The 21,740-nt window shown below is 44.7% G+C and overlaps 1 protein-coding gene across 2 annotated transcripts; it reads left to right on the forward strand.

Moving 5' to 3' along the window:
- Window positions 1-2,950: 2,950 nt before the first annotated feature.
- Window positions 2,951-19,160, forward strand: Prxl2c (peroxiredoxin like 2C). Of its 2 annotated transcripts, none has more exons than XM_055598016.1 (6): window positions 2,951-3,170; window positions 3,303-3,398; window positions 6,088-6,141; window positions 6,288-6,393; window positions 14,024-14,155; window positions 17,845-19,160. In XM_055598016.1, the coding sequence occupies exons 1-6, from the start codon at window positions 2,988-2,990 to the stop codon at window positions 17,970-17,972; spliced, it is 699 nt and encodes a 232-aa protein (XP_055453991.1). In that variant the 5' UTR covers window positions 2,951-2,987; the 3' UTR covers window positions 17,973-19,160. The 2 variants fall into 2 exon arrangements, with proteins under 2 accessions (XP_055453991.1, XP_055453992.1); XM_055598017.1 differs by having other exon boundaries at window positions 3,303-3,371.
- Window positions 19,161-21,740: the final 2,580 nt, after the last annotated feature.

The raw sequence follows: 21,740 nt of genomic DNA on the forward strand, positions 1-21,740 counted from the left end.
AGGAAGGGCAGCAACCCAGAGCTGTCTTCTGGCCTCCGCATGAGTGCCACGGTTCACACCCTGCCCCTGCACAAATTAATTAAAAAGTTAAGGCTGGAACTAGAGAGAAGGCTTAGCAGTCAAGAGCACTGTGCTCTGGCCTCCACGTTCACACACACAAATAAAATAAAAGTAAAACTTCTATACCAAATCTGTTCTGTAGATCACTGAACCCATTGTAGTTCATTGTCCCAACAAGGCCCCTAACCTCACTTCCTACGTGGAAAGGACAGAATATGGTTTTTGTTTGTTTTGTTGTTTACCTGTATTTTAGGTGTAGTGGGAGACAGAGTAGTGCCTGAAACAGAAAGATGTCATATTTTAGTTGAAATGAAGTGAATTGGTGAATTACACAGTGTTAGATGGAGATGGTGCAAAGAAGGTAAAGACAGCAGAGCTTGGGTGGTCCAGGGAATTCACTAAGAAATAACCAAGCCAAGACCTAAGGAGGATGGCATCGGCATCTGGCCAGTGCCTCCCCAGAAGAGAGGATGTGGATCAAAGGCTCTGAGGAGGAGCAAGCAGATGAAATCAGGCAACTGCAGGAGTTCAGAATGGCCAGAGGACAGCTAGCAAGAAGGTTGCCAGGGGCAACAAGATATCCACTATAGTCCCTAAGTTCCAGGGAGCCCTGGCCTATCTGGATCCCAGAAACGTAGAAAGGAATTCTCTTGAGCAGATGGAAAACAGCAGGGGAGGTGTCCTGCTCCCACCAAGACAGAAATGAACAAGTGTCCATGTGTAAGTCTTCCACTTAGAAATGTAAGCAGCGCCATCTAGTGAAATCTCCAGGAGCTCCAACAGAGTGCCTTGCACCCAAGTCATAGCACACGAGTGAGTAGAGGTCAAAGGACAACTTTTGGGAGTTGGTTTTCTCCTCCCATTTGGGCCTTTATCAGCTCAGGCATATTGCTGGTCCCTTTGTAAAATACTGTATCTGGCAGTTGTAGGTGAAAACTTCTTCAGGCCATGTTGACTTGTATCTTGTATTTACTGAACCATTCTGTGAAATACAGCATGAATTCTGATTCACGACTGTTTTCTACCATGCTGGATTAATTCACATACATTTATATACTATTCTATTTTGTTTGACTTCTGAACAGAGAGTTGTGATTTCACTTTGTCCTAACATGTCAGTGATCTTTGGGATTAGACAGAGACCAACATACTGGCCAATGTCTCCTTTAGGGTTAATGCACCTACAGAGTCCAGTCTCCACAGCTAGAGTGGATAACAGCCATCAGGAGACAGCTCAGCTCACTGCTGCCAAGCCTGACCACCTGCATGCAATCCCTTGCACCCCACATGGTGGAAGGACAGAACTGATTTCCACAAGTTGTCCTCTGGTCTCTACACATGCAGTGTGTACATGCGTACATGTGCTCGCATGCACAGACACACTAAGTGCTGTACACATTTTAAAACACAAGAACACAGAACTGACTGAAGCAAAAAAGTGCAATTTGTTACTAAGATCCAAAGTTGACTCAAATAGAGCCCATATGCGGGACTGAAGCCTTAGCTGAATTAAGAACCCTGTCTCTTTTATGCACTCTGCAAGTGTGCTTTATTCTCTCAGCACATTGGTTTCTGTGGGCCTTTGAAGCAACAGGCATTGAAGGGAGCCTGCTCTGCCTACAGTGGCTCGTCCTGACAACCGAGGAAAACTACAGCGTCACTGTCACTCCACAGTAGAGTAAGGAAGGGTCTGGACACAGGCCCTTCTACAATGTGTGTACTTAAAGCCAATGGAAATTACTTTGGTCAGTGTATTAGGTGAAGACCTACAACAGGCTGAAGTGGTTTCTGTGGAAAAGGGGTATACAGAATGGGAAATGGAAGAAGTTGATTACAAATACAAGGTAATAGCACTGTAGAGGAAGGCATTTGCCACCAACTTCAATCCTTGGGATCCAAGTGATGGAAGCAGAGAGCCAACTACCAAAAGTCCTGTGACCGCCACAGGAGGAGGCCTGTTCATACCCACAGACTGACAACACACACACGAACACAAAATTTATTTTTGTTTTTTTTTGTTTTCGAGACAAGGTTCCTCTGTGTAGCCCTGGCTGTTGTGGAACTCGCTCTGTAGACCAGGATGGTCTCGAACTCAGAGATCTGCCTGTTTCTGCCTCTCTAGTGGTGGGATTAAAGCTGTGCATAATTTTATTTTATGTACATTAGTGTGAAGGTGTCTGATACAGAAAGTTGTGAGCTGCCATATGGGTGCTGGGAATTGAACCCGGGTTCTTTGGAGAAGCAGGCAGTGCTCTTAACCACTGAGTAATCTCTCCAGCCCCTAATCTAAATTTTTTAATGACTTGTTCTTATTATTTTTCATTCTCTCTCCCTCCCTCTCTCTGTGAGTCCCCAGAGGATGTCAGAGGTTACAGGCAGTTATGAACATTTGATTGGGTATTGGGAATCTAACTTGGGTCCTCTGCAAGAGCAGTAGGCACTCTGAACGGTGCCGGTGGAGGCCAGAATAGGCTAGCTATCAGACACCCTGGGACTGGAGTTCAAAGTTGTGAGCTGCTATGTGAGTGTCGGAAACGAAACCCTTAGTCTCCAGAAGCTGTTAAGCACTGATCTATCTTTCCAGCCTTCTTTCAAGAGGGAAGTTTCGTAGGCAGTAGAGAGAGGGACTAGCCCAACCTCACCTCGCACAGCACGGCCCTCTCCTTTGGCACTCAAACGGCGAAAGACGGGTTTGTAGTGTTTCGTTCCCGTAGCTCGATCTCGTCCCTTGTGGCCACGCCTCCTAAGGATCAGCCGCCCTCCCGCGTGGCTCCGCCTCCTTCGTGGCTCCGCCTTCAGCCTGGCACCCTCGTGACCTCGCCTCCTCCTGCATAGCCCCGCCTTTGGAGCCTCAGCCCCGCCCCTCCCGCCTGGCCCCGCCCCCCGCGACTCCTGGCGGACTCGAGCGGTCGGTCGCTTTCTCCGCGATGGCTGCCCCGGTGACGCGGCAGGTCAGCGCCTGGGTCCTGAGCCCTGCGAGCTCGGACGCAGAGCGCGGGCAGCCGCTGGCGGCCGCCGTGGCCGAGCTGCCGGTGCTGGACGCGTCCGGGAGACGGTTGCCGTTCGGTGCGCTGTTCCGGGAGCGGCGGGCCGTGGTGGTGTTCGTGAGGGTGAGCGCGGGTCGGGCGGGAAGGGCCGGGCCGAGCCGGTGCGGCTGTAGCAGCTCGCCTGGCACCGAGCGCCTGGACCTTCTGGGACCCAGCTGACATGCTGACATGCTCCTCTGCATGGTTGCCTTTCAGCATTTCTTGTGTTACGTCTGTAAAGAATACGTTGAAGATCTGGCCAAAATCCCGAAGAGCGTCCTCCGAGTAAGTTTCCTGAGTGAGCGGCAGTGGGTGGGTGTCTCCTCCTCCATCCTCTATTTCTGTCGTAATAAGCTCCTTTGCGCCCTCATGAGAACGTACTGTCATAATTTTACCTGGTAAACTGCTTTCGACCGCACGTTGCATAAGAATGCAAAAATCAAAACAAAACACAGGCTGCAACTTAATGTTTTTCACCCTTTAGTTTACACAGCTCAAATAGTTATTCGTTATAGGAAAATGATAACAATCTTAAGAATGTAGGTTTGTATTTGCCAGTAAGCTAGCTGCAAGCTCTGTCCCTATTTTTTTTCTCTCTCCCTCTCTCTCTCTCTCTCTCTCTTTTTTTTTTTTTTTTTTCCTTTTTTGATTTTTCGAGACAGTTTCTCTCTGTGTAACCCCGGCTGTCCTGGACTTGCCTTGTAGACGAGGCTGGACTTGAAATCACAGAGATCACCTGCCTCTGTCTCCTGAGTGCTAGATTAAAGGCCGGCTTCCTGTTTTTCTTCAGTCTCCAGATGAGCTTTGTGAGTGAAGACACTGGGCGGTTGTAAAACTAACGTCTGTTTTCAGCATACATCGATACTTTGAAGCACCTTCGCGTTGTAAACATTTAATATCGTCGACAGTGTTGATTTACACAGCATGAAGAGAAATGGGTCTCGCCGTGGTATTTTCATACATGTGCACTTTGTTCTTATTTTGCCGCCTCCCACGTTCTTGTTGCTCTTCTCTCCGGAGCCACATTGGTTTTCTTGATACATATCTTTATGTTCCTTTACCCTCTCATTCCCTGTCACCCTAGACCTCATCCTGACAACCCCTTTTCTACTTTCATACCTAAGATTTTTCTCCACCACAAAATAAGCCAATTCAAGCCTAATTAAAAGTTTAAAAAAAAAAAAAAAAAGGGCAGGTTTCTTGGAGCTAGCTCTTGGGTGGGTTCACTGGTCCCAAGAAACAGGGCCAGGAAAATGACCATGCAGACAGGGGACAAGTCATTATGCCACATTGACTTGGCATAATGGTGTCCATTTCCTTCCTGCAGTTATCTTACCCTCATTTTTTATGGCTGATTTTTTATGGCTGATTTTTTATGGCTGATTGTATTTCCTGTGTGTTGTTGTTGGGGTTTGTGTTTGTTTTGGTTTGGTTTTTGGTCCATGCCTCTCCTAGCAGAAACCCAGTAAGCATGTTGTGTGTGAGAACATTTGAAGTTGACCTTTTTGTGTGTGTGGATTTGAAATAGTACATTATTAATAACTATGTCATTGTGTTGGATTGGTCCATGTTTTCACAAGTAACAAAAGGAAAAGCCTCGTTCCCCATAGTCGATGCTACTTCATTGGGATATCACACTTTTCTTTATGTGTTCGTTCACTAATGGACACTTGGGACACTTCCTTGCCTTAGCTGCTACTGAGAGTGCTTCAGTGAGCACAGAAGTGTGGGGTTTCTTTGGCATTTGCTCCTTTCATTTCTTTTGGATGTATAACCAGTTGTGGCATTTCTGAATCAGGCGGTAGTTCTTTTTAAATTTTGTAAGCGCTCGTGTACTGTTTTCATAAAACTATACTAATTTAGTCTCATTAGCACCACGCAAAGATTGTTTGTTCTGTGTCCACACAGATATTTACCTCGTTTTGATTAGTGGCATCTCCTATGGCGAAGAGATACTTCATTGCTGTTTTCATTTTTCTAATGATTAGTGATGCTTAACAGTTGTGTTGAGTGTACAAATTTCGGTGCATGTATGTGCATGGAGGCCAGAGGTAACCCTCAAGTGTTGTTCCTCAGGTGCCATTCTCCTTGTTTTTCATGCAACATCCCTCACTGGCCTGGAACTGCTGATTTGAACTGGCTAACTGGACAGGGAGCCTCAGGATCCTCCTCTGCATTGCTGGGGCTGCACGCACGTGCAGCTGCACTGGCGGTTTTTGTTTGTTTGATTTTTTTTTTTCTGGCGCTACAGCTCAGATCCTCAGATCCTTATCCACTGAGCCATCTCCGCAGCCCAAGAATTCTTTCTTATAGCTACAGGCTATTTATATGTCTTCTGTCTTTTGTGAACTGTCTATTTAAGTCTTAGCCCCACCTTTGCTAGAGATTGAATCCAGAACCCGCGGGTACTAGACAAGCCCTAATCTTTAGCCCATTTTTGTTCATTTTAAAAACTGGATTGTCTTGTTACCGTGTTTGAATTCATAGCATAGATTAAAGAAGTCTCTTGACAGGTGCGTAATTTGCATCGGTTTTCTTAGTCCAGTCAGTGTGCTGTGCCTTTTCTCTGCTGCCTTCTTTGCTAAATAAGAATACATGTTTACGGTTGTTGGTATGTTTTATTGACTCGTATGTGCATGTGTGGAGGTCAGACAGCTTTCAGGAGTCAGTTCTCTGCTACCATGTAGGTCCCTGAGATGGAACTGGGATCATCAGGCATGGCAGCACCTTTACTCGCTGAGCCAGATCATTACCCAGACAGAGTTACTAAGCTTCCCCTTGATTTTTCTTCTAGTTTTATGTTTAAGTCTTGAAATTCCAACAAATAATCTGAATTACTCAAATATTGTACCATGCATTTCTTTCTACCCATGCAATTTTGTTGTTTTCTATTCTTCTAGAAGCCTATAGGTGGCATTAGAATAAAACAAAAGAATTGCTTTAGGGAAAGTTCTTAAGACATACGTTTAATAATATGTACTTGTCTCTCTTTCTCCCGAAGGAAGCAGATGTCACCCTCATAGTGATTGGACAGTCATCATACCACCATATTGAGGTAAACGTCTAACAAACTGAGTGTTTCATATACAAAAACTTAAGTGTTTCATATACAAAATTAAATTTGTTGAGTCCCTGGGTGTAGAAAGTGAGACTGTCATTACTCATTTGTTCTCATAGAAACTCCTGTTATTCTCTTTTTAGCCTTTCTGCAAACTGACTGGTTATTCTCATGAAATCTATGTTGATCCTGAGAGAAAAATTTATAAAAGATTGGGAATGAAAAGAGGTGAAGAAATTTCCTCCTCTGGTAAGACATGTTTCTCATACAATGTGATTCTTCAGACATGTGTATCTTCTCACACTAGGGCATATGTACATAGCAAAGGTGTGTTCAATACTTTACCTGTTGCTGTGACAAAATAGGAATCCAAGGGGCTGGTGAGATGGCTTAGTGGTTAAGGGCGCTTGCTGCTTTTGCAGAAGACCTAGGTTCAAGTCCCAGCACCAACATAGTGGCTCCTAACAACCTCTAACTCCAGTTCTGAGAAATTGGACACCCTCTGCTGGCATCCAAGGACTCCTGCACACATAAGCACGTACACATATACACACGTACATATGATTTTTTAAAGATAATAATACAAACAAATCTTCAAGGCTCTTCTGAGATTCAGACTCTTAACTGTGAGCTCCATGTAAAATTTTTTTTTTCAGTTTTACACATTTTTCTGTTTACTGTGGTACAGAATAAACACTAGCATCCCAGAAAAAAGGAAAGGAAAGAGACTAGGTCTCAGGGCTTCTACTGTGGTGATAAACACCATCACCAAAGGTAAGTTGGGGCAAAGGGTTTATTTCGTCTTACACTTTCAACATCACAGTCCATCATTAAAGGAAGTCAGGGCATGAGCCCACCGCCTGGACCTGGAGGCAGGGAGTGAGCAGAAGCCATGGAGGAACACTGCTTATTGGTTTGTTTCCCGTGCCTTGCTCGCTGCTTTCTTATATAGCACAGGACCACCTGCCCAGGAGTGGTGCCACCCACAGTAAGATGGTCTCTCCTATATCAGTCATCCCATAGACTCACCTTTAGGCCAGTCTTACTGCAAACATTTTCTCAATTAGGAGTCCCTCTTCCCAGATATGTCTAAGTTCGGGTCAAGTTGACAAAAAATAACCAGGACAGCAAGGAAAGACCAAAACAGCAGGACTAACGTAATTCTGCAGTCAACTCCATGTTCGCTGGAATCCTCTGTGTTCCCATAAGCGTAGGCAGCCCCACCCTTCCAGTTCTAACTTCTGCAGCACTTGCTGCCGTTCTGGTGAGCTGGCCCCATCCATGCCTGGGGCTCTCTTTAGTAGATGTCCCACAGTCCTGGCATCTTTAGGACCCTGGGATTCCCAGTGCGGCGTAGGCATCCCCTTCACAGCTCTATGTGACAGTCTATAGGTGACACTGCCACACGTTGCCTGGCCAAGTGGCTCTGTGGACACTGATGCAGGCGGTCGTGACCCTATAACATGCATGTCTCATGTCTGCAAAACCCCATTGGCAGTGCTGCCCCCTTCTGCCAGCTCAAGATGTTGATGTTGAGCTGAGTCATAGTGGGTGAACCCGGGTCCCTAAACCTTTGTTTTTGGGCAGAGAACCCCTCAGTAGTACTGTCAGTTCAGGCTCTTCTTCAGATGGATTTACATTTTCACAAGCCTGAGACTCTAGTCTTGGGGTCCTGGCCTCCAAGTACCTTTCTTCTTGTCTGTGAAAAGCCAGAGGTTCTTTGTTTTGTAATTGGTTTATTTTTATTTTATGTACATTGGTGCCTTGACTGCATGCATGACTCTATGAAACTGTTGGGTCCCTGGATAGGAGTTACAGAGAGCTGTAAGCTGCCATGTAGGTGCTGGGAATCAAACCTGGGTCCTCTTGAAGAGCAGTCACTCTTAACTGCTGAGCCATCGCTCCAGCCCACCAGAGGTTCTATTTAGTGACACAAATCTCCTTAAAAAGCAAAGCTTCCTTCTCTCACAAGCCTTGTCTGTGTCTTTGAACTTGCTCAAATCCTCTTTTTTGCTGTATCAGATCTCTGCCCTCCCTCTCTCACTGTACAGTTAGCGAAGGAGTAGTGAGCAGGAACCACACCACAGCCTGGACTAGCATCCAGTCATGACATGGCTTCTTCCAGACATCCTAGTTCATTACTTTGGCATTCAGCCTCACTTATTTTTCAGGACGTGGGCAGAATGACGCCAGATTCTCTGTCAGAGTGTGACACTAATGGCCTGTAGTCCTGTTCTCGGTTAAGTCCTATTTTCCTGTAAGCCTCATGAGCCAGACCTCCACAGTCTATTTCTCTTGGCCCTCTGGTGTTCCTGTTAGTCTCCAATTCCAGCAGTCTACAGCTTCTTTAGGAAGTCATTTTGAACTTCACAGCAAATGACATGGGGACATTGAATGAACAAGGGCAGATAGTAGAAAAGTATTCTCTATAAGCCCATTTTTGTGAAAACAAAAACAATTTCCATAAAGACCTCTAGTTGTCATTTTTATGTTTAATGAAAGGAATTCAGAAGACACTGCAGTATTTTCTTCAAAGTTTCAGTGACAAAATTGGCCTTTTGAGAGTAGGGGAGCCTTGTTTGTGCCACGCAAGCCATCTTCCACCAAGTGGCACCCCAGCCAACCTGTACACTTTTCAGGAGGACATTTTACTTCCCTGATTAGTAGGAAAATATGACGAGTTTGTGTGTTTTTGTGTCTCAACACAATGTCATTGGATATTAAACCCAGCTTCCCAATAACAGTTGATGCAGAAGGAGAGGCTTCTCCTCCAGGACTTTAAGAGCCCTTGCTGCTCTTAAAGTATATCCCATTGCACTGTGCAGTTAGACAAAGAGTTTGGTGTTTATTCAACTTTGTGATGTCCACATTCCTTGTTTTTGCTTAGCAGACCTTAGCAAGCACTAGCTATATTTTTAGTTATCTTCACATTGGGTCTCACTATGTAGTCCCAGGCTGGCCTTGAACTTGTAGCCCTGCTGCATCTGACTCGTGAGTTTGGCAACGATGGGCTCTCAGCACTAGGCCCAGCTGAGGTGACCTGTTTGTCTTTTTGTAGGCCTGATTTGGTTTCCAAATACTAGAGATGAGAACTCAACTCCAGTCAGTCATTCTCAACAGTTACTGAGTTCTCATCTGTGCTAAGCACTGCGTTGGATGCTTCTTGAGGGAAGGTGATAAAGGACAGCCTCTGAAAATTGTAAGGTTTTTTTTTTTCTTTTTTTTCTTTAATGCCTGCCCTAGCTCCTGAATAATGACACGGAGATCTTTATGTTTATTAAAAGCTTCAGACACTATAGATAACACTAGCCTGGTCTACTTCCCGCCATGGAGCTGGTTACTTGCCATCTTTGTCTCGCTCTGGTACCTGCTTCTTCATTCCTGTTCTGATGGTGACTTCTCTCTCTCCGGTCCCCACCTGGAACTCCCCTCTCTGGACCTGGACTCACTGCCTTAATGCTCCTGCCCAGCTATAGGCTGTTCAGCTCTTTATATGATCAATCAGAAGATGATAGAGAGCAAGGTTTACAAAACATTGAGATGCTTCATAAAAATGGCAGTGCCAAAGCCCAGCCTGAATCAGATCTGCATGGCACAGAAATCAATAAATCAAGGACTGTCTTTACACAGTGGAAAGACATTACCCAGCAAGCCTCTGCCTTCCAGAGGTTGCAGTGCAGCTTAGCAGATGTGATACAGGAGATGCAGGCCTGATGAGTGCCAGTTCTGAGAGCATGGGAGAGAAGGGTCCAGAAGCAGTTGGCTTTGGAGGTGAAGTCCCAGCTGCCATTAAAGTTACTGGTGGGGTGAGGGTGGAAAGGGGTGCTTTAAGGCAAAGGCTTCAGGAAGTGCCACCCAAGGGAAGACAGGCAGGTACCTGCCTCTAGCTGAATTGGTGTGAGTCGTTGGATAGGCTGGCTGCTTCACACTGAATTCAGCTTGACTCAGTTTGGATTTATCCTTGATGAATGATTCTCAGGTGTTTTGTGGCAGTAAGTCACAGAATGTATGGAGGAGGAACCACACCTGGAAGAGCTGAAGCCAGTGATGGTGATAAAGATGTTGTCAGCCAAGGAGGTCTCACTGAGACGGGCTGGGAGCTGCTTGGGAGGCAGACATGCCTTGGTCTTTTTATTATGCTTATTTTATGTGTATGGGTATTTTGCCTGCTGATATCCTCTTGTCTCTGCCTCCCTAGTGCTGGGAATAAAAGTGTATGATATCCTGCCCCACCTGATTGCCGATTTAGAGACTGAAACCTAAAGTTGACTAAACTGATAAGCCAGCATTCAGTTTTTGCCTTGGCTGGGGGAGTATTGTAGGCCGCAGGTTTGAGGTCACTGTTTTTATGTCTCTAACTGTCTCAGCATGTGTAAGATCTGTTTATAAGCCAGGTGTGGTGGTGCACATTTTTAATTCCAGCACTCCAGAGGCAGAGGCAGAGGCAGGTGGATCTTTGTGAGTTTGTGGCCAGCCTGGTCCACAAAGTGAGTCCAGGATAGCCATGTCTTAAAAGAAACAAACAAAAGATCTGTGAGTTTCACTTTTATCTCTTGTCTCAAGGAAGACTGGAAATGTAAAGAAAACAAGTGAACTCCAAACCAAATAAATGCATTTTGTAATTATGAAAGAATACATGCAACTTGTTTATACTTTTATTTAAATATATTTTATATAGCATAGAGTATAAGTCACTTTATATAGTTGTGTCTGTTTTACTGTTACATAATATTTGTAAAATTAACCTTTATTCTCCTGAGGCAGTTGTTGTCTCAGAGGATTACTGCCTCTGTCTGCTAACTTAGACCTAGTCCTGGAAGCTTCTGGCCACCTTACACTATAACCTAGGCCTAGAATGTTTCAGCCTCTGAGACTTACTGCTGAATAAGCTCAGCCTTCCTTGTTTCTGAACTCTGCTGGCTGGTTCAACTTAGCTGTTCTGGCTCAAACTCCTCTGCCTGCTGACTGATTCAATCTGGCTTTTCTCTTGGTCCCTGAATTGTTATGCTTGGCCTCAAATTAACTCCAGCAATCTGCTCTAATTTTCTCTCTCCTCATTCTCTGTCTTTCTCTGTCTTCACCTGTGTCTGTCTAGCTTGCTCTCTCTCTGCAATCTGTCTCTATAAAACTGGTCTCTCTCTCTCTCTCTCTCTCTCTCTCTCTTTCTTTCTCTTTCCCTCCCTCTCCTCCTCTCTCCTCTTCTCTCCCTCCCCCCCCCAACTCCTGGCTGACCTGGAACTCACTCTGTAGACCAGGCTGGCCTCAAACTCAGAGCTCACCTGCCTCTGCCTCTGCTGGGATTAAAGGCGTGCACCACTGCCGTCTGGTAGTACAGCAAGATTTTCTTTAAAGATTTATTTTTATGTGGGTATTTTGTCTTCATGTGTCATGTACAGTGTCCATGGAGACTGGAAGGAGTTGAATCACCTGGAGCTGGAGATTCAGACTCTTGTGGTACTGGGAACTGAGCCATCTTCCCAGCTTCATAAAATACTTTTTAAAGGTTCCTCCTTGTAAGGCCAGCATAGAGTCATTCTTAGGATACTCACTTAAAAATTAAACCATTTAGGGTGGGGCGACAACTCAGTGGTTAAGAGCATTGTCTGCTCCTCCAGGGGACACAGGTTCATTCCTAGCACCCTTGTGACCTCTCCAACTGTCTATAATTCTGGTTCCAGGGGGACCTGACGATGCCCTCTTCTGGCCTTTGTAGCCACTGCATGCATGCGGCGAACAGATGTATGGGCAGGCAAAATGCCCATATAAGTAAAATAAAATTAAAAATTAAAAAAGTTGGGGCTGGGGAGCTCTCTCAGTGGTTGGAAGCACTGGCTGCTTTTCCAGAGGACCCAGGTTCAAATCCCAGCTCCCATATGGCAGCTCACAACTGTCTGCAACTACAAGATCTGACACCCTCACATAGACATACATGCAGGCAAAACAGCAATGCACATAAAATTAAAATTAAACCCACAAGGCACAAAACAACAACAAATTTTAAAAGTTAAACTGTAAGTGGTTATGTCATCATTTAGTTTCCGTTGCTGTGATAAAATACCCTTGGACATGCAGCTTAAGGGGGAGATTTTACGTGGCTCACAATTGTAGCTCACAGGCCGTCACTGCAGGACGTCAAGGCAGCTGGAGCTTGAAGCGGCCAGTCATATTGCCTCCTCAGTCAAGAGCAGAGAGTCTTAAATTCGTACATGCATGCTTGTGCTCAGTCTCTTTCTCACATACACAGTACAGGGTCCCCTAGCCTCCTCAGTCAAGAGCAGAGAGCCTTAAATTCATACATGCATGCTTGTGCTCAGTCTCTTTCTCACATACACAGTACAGGATCCCCTAGCCAGAGGACAGCGCTACCCACAGTGGGCACCCTAATCAATGTAATTTCCCACAAACATGGCTACAGGTCAATGTATTCTAGACAGTCTTCACTGAGACTCCCTTCCCAGATGATCATGTCAGATTGACAACTAAGAAAATCCACTGTATCCCCAAAGGGCTTACAGGATCCTACTTTGTAACCAGCCACTGGCTTCTGCTGTGCAAACAAAACACCCATATACATGAAATATAAATAAACATTTTAAAATAACCCAGGCTTGTGGTCAGCATCTGCATTAAGTAGGGACCTCTCTGGAGACTTAGCCTTCCACCTGCCTGATCTGCCGTTATCTTCTGGTAGATTTTGTCACCATTGAGTTACTGCTTGTTTGGCATGTGGAGAAATGCGCCCACATGTAGCTGGAGTCAAACTGATCTGAGTCAGAAGATGGAGTAGGGAAGGTAAGTTTGACTCTGAGTGTTTTTCTGTACAGTCATCAAAGGTTAAAGCTTAAATTCTGACATAAACAAGGCAAGAATGAGAGAAAAATAGTTATGCTACGAGAGACTGATTGTCTCGGCTCAAAAGGAGCAGGAATGTTAGTCACAGAGCAGACTCACCAGTCATTGTGAAAATAGGGTAGATGATGGCAGGCATCAGCAGCACTTCTAAGACCCATGCCCTGCCCTCCTGTGGCTCTGTCCCAGCTTTCCAACAATGTGGAGGGAGGTTAGGGAGCTTGTCCTAGAAGCAACCACTTCACTCACTAGCTGGAACATCACCTAGGCTAATGTGAAGGAAACTGGAAAGGCCATGGGCCTAGTCATGGGCCCAGGAGGAGGAAAAGGTGTTGGACTACCATTTAACAGCCTGTGCAAAGTGTGTCCTGGACAGGAACATGAGGCAGGGACCAGCAAGTATACGTGGGAAATTATGGTAGAAGTGTCATTGATGTTCTCTGCGGCAGATGGGCCAGGTCTGTTGTCACTTCTTCCTTGAAGACAATATCCTCAGCAGTGACATCACCCCCTCCCAGCATGTTTGTCCTGACCTGGAGATATTTTCGGTTGTGCAGGGAGCAGTGTTACTGGCATTTAGCTGGTATAGAAGGCAAGGATGCTGCCAGCTGCCTTACTCTGCACTAGAAAAGGACTCCTGAGCCAGTCTCAGTGACAGGTTAAGCCATTTTTTCAAGGAAGAAAAAATAAAGGGGAAAGTTCTGTCCTGTGATTTCCATTGAAGAGTAAGGAAGGGACAATGGGGCACAATGCAGAATGTTTTGGGGGCTGGAGGGGTGATGGCGCAGCCATTAAGAGTTCATGCTGCACTTACAAAGAAACCAAGTTCAGTGCCAATGCTCACCATGGGCGACTCCCCACTGCCTGTAACTCTACCTCCACTGGGCACAGTGGGCACATGCACAACCACACAGAAATATAGACACAGACATAATTTAAAACTTTTAAAGGACATTTCCTGTGAGAACTGACAACATATCTGATTGGAGTATAAAATGATAACACTTAAGGACAGTTTTCAATGTTTCAGGGCAGAGCCCCCACATCAAGTCCAGCCTGCTCTCGGGGAGCCTTCAGAGCCTGTGGCGGGCAGTCACTGGCCCACTGTTTGATTTCCAAGGAGACCCAGCTCAGCAAGGAGGAACTCTCATCATAGGTCCAGGTGAGCATCAAGGACAGGTTCCTTTCCACTGCCCTCTACGAATCTAAGAGCTGCCCACTTCTCTGATGTCACAGACACTGGAAAAACGGGGTCTTGGCTTGATGAGGTGGCTTGCTTTGGTGAAAAGCATCTTTCATTTTCAGAGGCTTCTGTGTGTTGATGTCTGTTTTTGGTGAGGGTTCCCATGAGTGGGGACAGGGATTTGGGACATAGAAAACAAGATAGAGTTGCTGGTTGATATATGGCTGTTACGCTCTTTAGAAAGTTCAGCAGGGTTTTAGGAGATTGCTCAGTGTTTCCAAGCACTGGCTGTTCTGTCAGGGACTTAAGTGCAGTTCCCACACACCTATATCAGGTGACTCACAACCACCTGTAACATTAGCTGCTGGGAATGACTCCCTCTTCTGGCCTCCTTGGGTAGCATGGCCCCTGCACAATGACACAGATTCGCAAAGTATTCCATACTCAAAGAAATCTGGGAGTTTCCCCTGAAAGAGATGGGGGATCGAGATGTCAACAGCGATACCAGGCTCTCCGAGGCCATCTGGCTCAAAGGACTAGGAGTGCTCCAGAGCAGAGCCCTGGGCCTTCATCAAGAGAATATAAGGAGGGTGAGGACTCAGCAAACAGGCTGTATACTTTGATAACTTGTATCTCTTTACAACATTCAAAAATCTACAAACAGAAAAAAAAAGTGGTGTACACCTTTAATCCCAGCACTTGGGGGGCAGAGGCAGGTGCATCTTTGAGTTTGAGGGCAGTCAGGGCTACAAAGAAAACTAAAAAGCTAAAATAATAAGCCAATAAATAAATCTACAGAGTTTAGATGGGTATATAAAATAAAGTGACAGAAGTTCAGTGGTGGCCAGCAAGGTAGGTTCCCATGGAAAGACACTTGCTGTGCGAGCTTGGAGAGCTGTGTTCCCTTTATAAACGTATCTTTTTTACTAACTGAACCAGGAGACCCACACGGTGTTGGAAAACAAGCCAGTGCCAGGGCTGCCCATTCCAAAGTGAGAACTGCCATGTGCCACCTCATTCAACAGTTGAATTGGCTGTGTGCACCAGCGATGCCTGGTCAGGGTGGAAGGTCGGCTTTCTCCAGTCTGCAATGAGACCAAAAAGTCACTGTGCAGAGGCAGACTTAAGCCGGGACCATACCTTCCAAAAAAATTACTAACACTTCTCTAAAACCCAGAGTGTTGAAAGGGCTGCTTTTGAGAAAGAGGTTTAGTTAAGTGTTTTGGTTCTTTACAGCAGGCATGCTGTGGCCATCTCTCAAAAATTTAGATCAGATTAATTTAAAAAGAAGCCACCGAACCACTGGAAAGCTTGTTTTTGATGCTGGGGATTGAGCTCACGAGGGCAAAGTTCTCCCCTCCCCACCTCTTCCTTTCCCTCCCCCTCCTCCCCTTCCCTTCTTTCCTTGTTTCTTTCTTTACTTTTTTTTTTTCTCCCTAGCTGTCCTGTGTAGACCAGCTGGCCTCGAACTCACAGAGATTAACTTGCCTCTGCCTTTGTTGTTGTTTTGTTTTGTTTGTTTTTGTTTTTTTCCAGACAGGGTTTCTCTGTGTAGCCTTGGCTGTCCTGGACTCGCTTTGTAGACCAGGCTGGCCTCAAACTCACAGAGAGATCCACCTGCCTCCAAGTGCTAGAATTACAGGCAGCAGCCACCTCAAAGGAAGCCTCTGTGTTTTTAAAATAGATACTGTTTTGCAACAAGTTCTCACTGTGCAGCTCTAGTTGACCTGGCCTCAAACACAAAGATCTGCTTGTCTGTGTCTTCTGAGTACTTGCATTAATAGATCATTTTGCATTGCTCCGTTTATTTAGTTACATGTGTGAGCATGCGTACATTGGGGGGGGGGGGCAGGACATATGTGCCTTGGTACAGATGAAAGTCAGAGGACAACTTGCAGGTGTCTGTTCTTTCCTATGATGTGAGTCCTAGGGATTAAACTCAGGTTGTCAAGGTTGGTGACAAGTAACTTTACCCCCTGAACCATCTCATTAGGCCCATATTCTTTCTTTCTCTGTGGTGTTGGATATTTTGCCCAGAGCCTTGTGCACACTGTGCTTCTATCACTGAACTACACACCCATCTTCCAGAGCCTTATAGGCACACGTATATATTAGATGTTATTTACTTATGTATACAGTTCTGCCTGCATGTGTGCCTGCAGGCCAGAAGAGGGCACCAGATCTCACTATAGATGGTTGGGAACCACCATGTGGCGGCTAGGAATTGAACTCAGGAACTCTGGAAGAGTAGACAGTGCTCTTAACCTCTGAGCCATCTCTCCGGCCCCCAGAGCCATATTTTTGAATAACTAGTTTGCATCCTCAGATCTGGAAGTGTGTGTGTGTTTAACCCCATTTCTCATCCTGTGTCACTTGACTGTTGTCTTAGGGTTTCTGTTACTGTGAAGAGACACCGTAACCACTGCCCAACTGTTATATAAGAAAACACTTAATTGGGGCATACTTACAATTCAGAGGCGTGGTCCGTTATTGGCATGGCGGGCAGCATGGCGGCACACAGGCAGACATGGGGCTGGAGAGGTAGCCGACAGTTCTACATCTGCATAGGTAGAAAGAGAGAAGAGTCACTGCTTCTGGCTTGAGCTTCTGAAACCTCAAAGCCCACCCCACACCCCAACCCTGTCCCCAGCCCCCACCCAGCCCCCACAGCCACACTTCTTCCAGCAAGTGCTCACACCTCCTAATCCTTTCAGATAAACCCACTTCCTCTGAGCAGTGGGGCCATTTTCATTCAAATCACCACAGCCACATCTTCAGGGTTAGGGTCAGAAGAATTAAACCTGTTACTGTAGGTGTGACCACAGGAGGTAATGCCAAAAAACAAGCCATCTGATCTAACGTTTCAAGGTAAATTCTAGTTTGGGTGGGATGGTGGTGCACAGCTTTAACCCCAAAGCTTTGGAGGCAGACGTAGGAGGAGCTGTGTGAGTTCAAGGCCAGCCTGGTCTACATAGTCAAAGCCCTGCTAGGACTACATAATCAGACAGACCCTGTCTTAAAACAAACAAAAATTCTGGTTTTGAGTTCAAGATAGAAGTAGCAGAACTTAGATGATAAATTCTAACTTAATGAGTGGCGAGGACTGTGAGTGTCTAGGTGTATGGTAGCTAACTGGCTTACCGTCTTCTCTCTGACCACTTAGGTTAGTTAGAAAATATCCTATAAAGTCATTGTTTTTCTTGCCTTTGCTTTTGTTATTTTGGCAGTGCCGGGGATGACCCAGATCCTCATGGTACCTCATGGTACCCCTAATCCCACGAGTAAATTTTTATTTTATTAGTACATGTGCTTATGAAATAGATGGAATTTCCCAGCTGATACCTATGTTAGTTCCAGATTCTGCCTGTCTGATGGGATGTTTTACTTAATTATACTTGATGAAACTGAATAGAAGGGTAAATTTAGGATGCTGTCCCCTTGGAACTCATAATGTGTTAAGTAACACTCATTCAGCCACTGCCTTGTCATGGTTAATTGCCAGGATGCAGAATTATGGTAGTATTACAGAGGGACATAATGGGCTCCAGGTAATTAATTTCTCCCTCTGGACTAATTAGGAGTTGAAACGCTCCCTTGATCCTGGTAAGCAGTGATTCTGAAGACTAGAGTGTCATTTGCCCTCAGCGTCTGTCCTTGTTCTCTTCTAGGTAACAGCATCCACTTTGTGCACCGAGACAGGAATAGGTTGGATCACAAACCCATAAACGCTGTTTTACAGCTTGTGGGAGTTCAGCCTGTGAACTTCATGAGCAGACCTACAGTTATCCATGTGTGACTTAACCTGGGGTTTTCCACTTGTGAATGGGCCCTTGAAACGTGAGCCAGAATGCCAGGCATCATAGCTTCATGGGGTTATGAAAACACAGAGCGCATGTGCCATAGACATTTAAAATGTTACAGCTTCTATAATTTTACACAAATTATATAAAAGTCAAAAATTACAAAACTATTACTACTGTTATTAATACCATACTGTATTAATACCATTTAATATTAATACCATTAATACTACTGTATTAATACCATTTTTTTATATTTATTCAACAAAAGTTTTTGGCAACTAAAATAGAAGAGGGGGTGCTGGAAAGAGGACCCAGGACCCAGGTTTGGTTCCCAAAACCTACATGGTAGCTCATTCTCTGTAACTGTAGTTCCAGGAAATGCAATATCTTCTTCTAGCCTCACGTAGCACATGGGCACACATGCACACATGCAGGCAAACCCTCATACACATAAGGACAAATATTTTAAGAAATGCATGGTGTGTGTGTGTGTGTGTGTGTGTGTGTGTGTGTGTGTGTGTGTGTAGAAAGGAAAGGGAAGGGAAGAAGGGGCACAGACTTGTATGTAATCCTAGTCCTGAGAAATGAAGACAAGAGTCCAGCCTGAGCTATATGGGAAAAGCCTTTCTCAGAAAAATAGTTAATGAAAGTGAGGAATGCATAAAGAGAAGGAAAAGCAATTCAGGAAAGTTTTATTTAGCAGGAAAAAAAGATTGTCAAATTCTGTAAACAGTGTAACTACATGTATGTGTGTGCCTAATTTTTTGTGCGCTTGGAGAAAAGAAGGTAAATAAATGCAGAGCAACACTGCCAGTAGGCCTGTGTATGTCTGTGGTGAAAGTGTAGGTGTTTCTGCCTGCTCTCCAAGTTTTCCTTGTTCTTTCATAAGCTTTGCTGATTTGGGGGTGGGGCAGGAAGAAAAATCTTTAAATTTTTAAATACTAAAAAATCTTGGAATACAAAGCGAAAATGCCTGCCTACATAAAACTTCTTTGGAAGTGTAGGTGGTTTTCTGTACGGTGGTTGCCTCCAAAGTGAGGATTCATTGATTAAGTGAATGGAACAAAACCTCTTACAGAGAGCAGAATGCCTGGTCAGCATCCACCCACTGCTGATTGCCCTAGCGTTGTGTTGGGGAAGGAAGTAAGTGGAGGGAAATACTTGGTTTGGTGTAGGGCCTGTGCTGAAAATAAAAAACATTTTTATGCATGTGAACACATATTCTGTTATCACTGAGTTACATCCCCATATTTTTAATATCTAGCACAAATATTTGATTATTTAAATGTCTAGAACAGAGAGGCACCTAGAATGTCCGTAGTTGTAGATTTTACCCCTAGCAATGCACCTGAATTCACACACACACATGTATATATATTGTATATGATGCTTTTAAAGGCAATGTTAAGCTGTTTTTTAAAGGCAATGTTAAGCTGCTTTAAAGCTGGTGATGAAAATGCAGGATGTTTGGTTGGGCATGTCACCTTGTGCTGGCGATCTCAGCAGAGGCAGAAGCACTGACAGTCTAGGCTATAGATAGTAAAACTGTGTCTCAAAAATAACAAAAAGCAAACATGCAACCAGTGGTGGTAGTGTGTGGGGAGGCAGAGGCAGGAGGATTTGTGAGTTCCAGGACAGCCAGTGCTCCATAGAAAGACTCTGTCTCAAAAACAAAACAATTAGGAAAAAATGTACATTGGGTTTTGTTGTACCTTCCTAGACATCTGCTTTTTCTCACCCCCAAATCTGTCTTATTTAGAAAACTAATGTCATATTTTACCTTCAAGAATCTTACTTTTGTCTCGGAAATTCTCATGAAAAGTATCACGGAATCAAAACACATAATCCTTAGCAACTGTAATACTTCTAAGACCTCATACTTTCATATAAAGCATATTAAGTCACAAAACTGTATCTTAATGTATTTTCACATGAACATAGTCGTGTTTTTAAATCAATAAAAATGAGAATTTTCAGAATTTAAAATGAAAACTTTTCTGCTATTTTTTTATTTGGGATATTTTGGGGTTCCTTGGGGGGAGGAAGAACACTGCCCATGGAGAGGGCTCTCAGATGTGAAGAGCACATGTTCCTCTTCCAGAGGTCCTGGCTTCATTTTCTTGCACCGTTGCCAGGCTCCTCACAAATGCCTATAACTTCAGTTCCAGAGCATCCGGCCTCATCAGCACCTTGATGCACATGGTGTCCGTACTAACCAGATCCCTTTTTGACAGTTTCAACTAAGATTTATTTGTTTGCAAAGTGTAAATGGTTTTTATGTGGCTTAAGGGAGGCACAGTCCATAAAGACTGTCCAGGTAATTGCCACCCAAACAAATGCATGTAATACTAAGGCACTGGTTTGGTGTGGTGGTGTCTGAGTCACTGTTCTTTTGCTGTGCAGAGACACCATGACCAAGGCAACTCTTAAAAATCCTTTAAGTACTTGCTTTGACAGCACATATTACTAAAATCTGAATTACACAACGATTAGTCTAGCCCTGAGTAAGGATGATACACAAATTTGTAAAGCATTTCATAGTTTTGGTAGACTCTGCACTTTTAAGAAAGGTGCTAATCCCAGCACTCAGGGAGGCAGAGGCAGGCAGAGTTCTGTGAGTTCAAGGCCAGCCTGGTCTACAGTCTACAGAGTGAGGTACAGGACAGCCAAGGCTACATAGAGAAACCCTGTCTTGAAGAAAAAAAAAAAAAAAGGTGATAAAACAAAACAACCTGAGGGCTTCCTTAGTTTCAGATGCTCAGGATATTAGCAGCATGGTGGGGAAGATGGTGGCACATGGACATAGACGGGTTAGAGCTGAGACCTTTGCATCCTGGTCTGCGGGCAAAGAGAGAGACAGATGCTGGGTTTTTAAAACCCAGAGCTACCCCAGTAACACACTTCCTTAACAAGGCCAAACCTCCTAACCTGATCCTTTCAAACACTTCCATTCCCTGGATTAAGCATTCAACTAGACAAGCCTGTGGGAACCATTCTTATTCACAGCACCACAGGTAGCCTGCACCTGTAATCCTCAAGTGGGAGACAGCTCACTCACTGGAGCCTGGGGCCAACCTCTGTGTGTGCTGTAAAATAATCTATAATGCACACTGAATTTCCTCAAAACAAAAACCTAAACCAACCAAAACCCCCACAATTCCTAGGGGCTGGTGAGATGACTCAGCAAAGAAGAGATGCTAGTCACTAAGCCTGAAAACCTGTGTTCAGTGCTTGGGACGGACATGGCAGAAAGTGGGAGTAGACCCCTGAAAGTTGTTCTCTAACCACATCTGCACTGTGATGTGTGCAAGCACATGTGTACACATGTGACACATACCTCCTAAGTATTTTTGAAATCCCAAAAAAACAACGAATAAAAGGTTCTTAGAAAATTATTAGTGATGTTTTGACTTTAGACACAGATCCAGACGAAAAAGACTAAATAATAAAAACGTGTAAGCATAACTATTCTGTTTACTCTTAGCCAAGACTTTTTCAACATTAATAGCACTTGTTGAACTGGACCCCAGTCCAGTTCTCAAACATGTCAGGCAGCTCACAACCACATGGCACTCCAGTAAGCCCATATGCATGGAGTCTTGTAAGGACTGGTAAGTCTTGTAAGGACTCCATGCATATGTGCACACACTCCGACACACAAACATAATTTTAGATAAGAATATAAATTCTCAGTAATAATACCAGCATTGTACGTCTCCAACGCCTACCTCACACAGAAGCCAGACGAGAGGATGGAGGGT

Source organism: Psammomys obesus, unplaced genomic scaffold, assembly GCF_907164565.1.
Source record: "Psammomys obesus unplaced genomic scaffold, mPsaObe1.curated_primary_1811, whole genome shotgun sequence".
Lineage (NCBI taxonomy): Eukaryota > Metazoa > Chordata > Mammalia > Rodentia > Muridae > Psammomys > Psammomys obesus.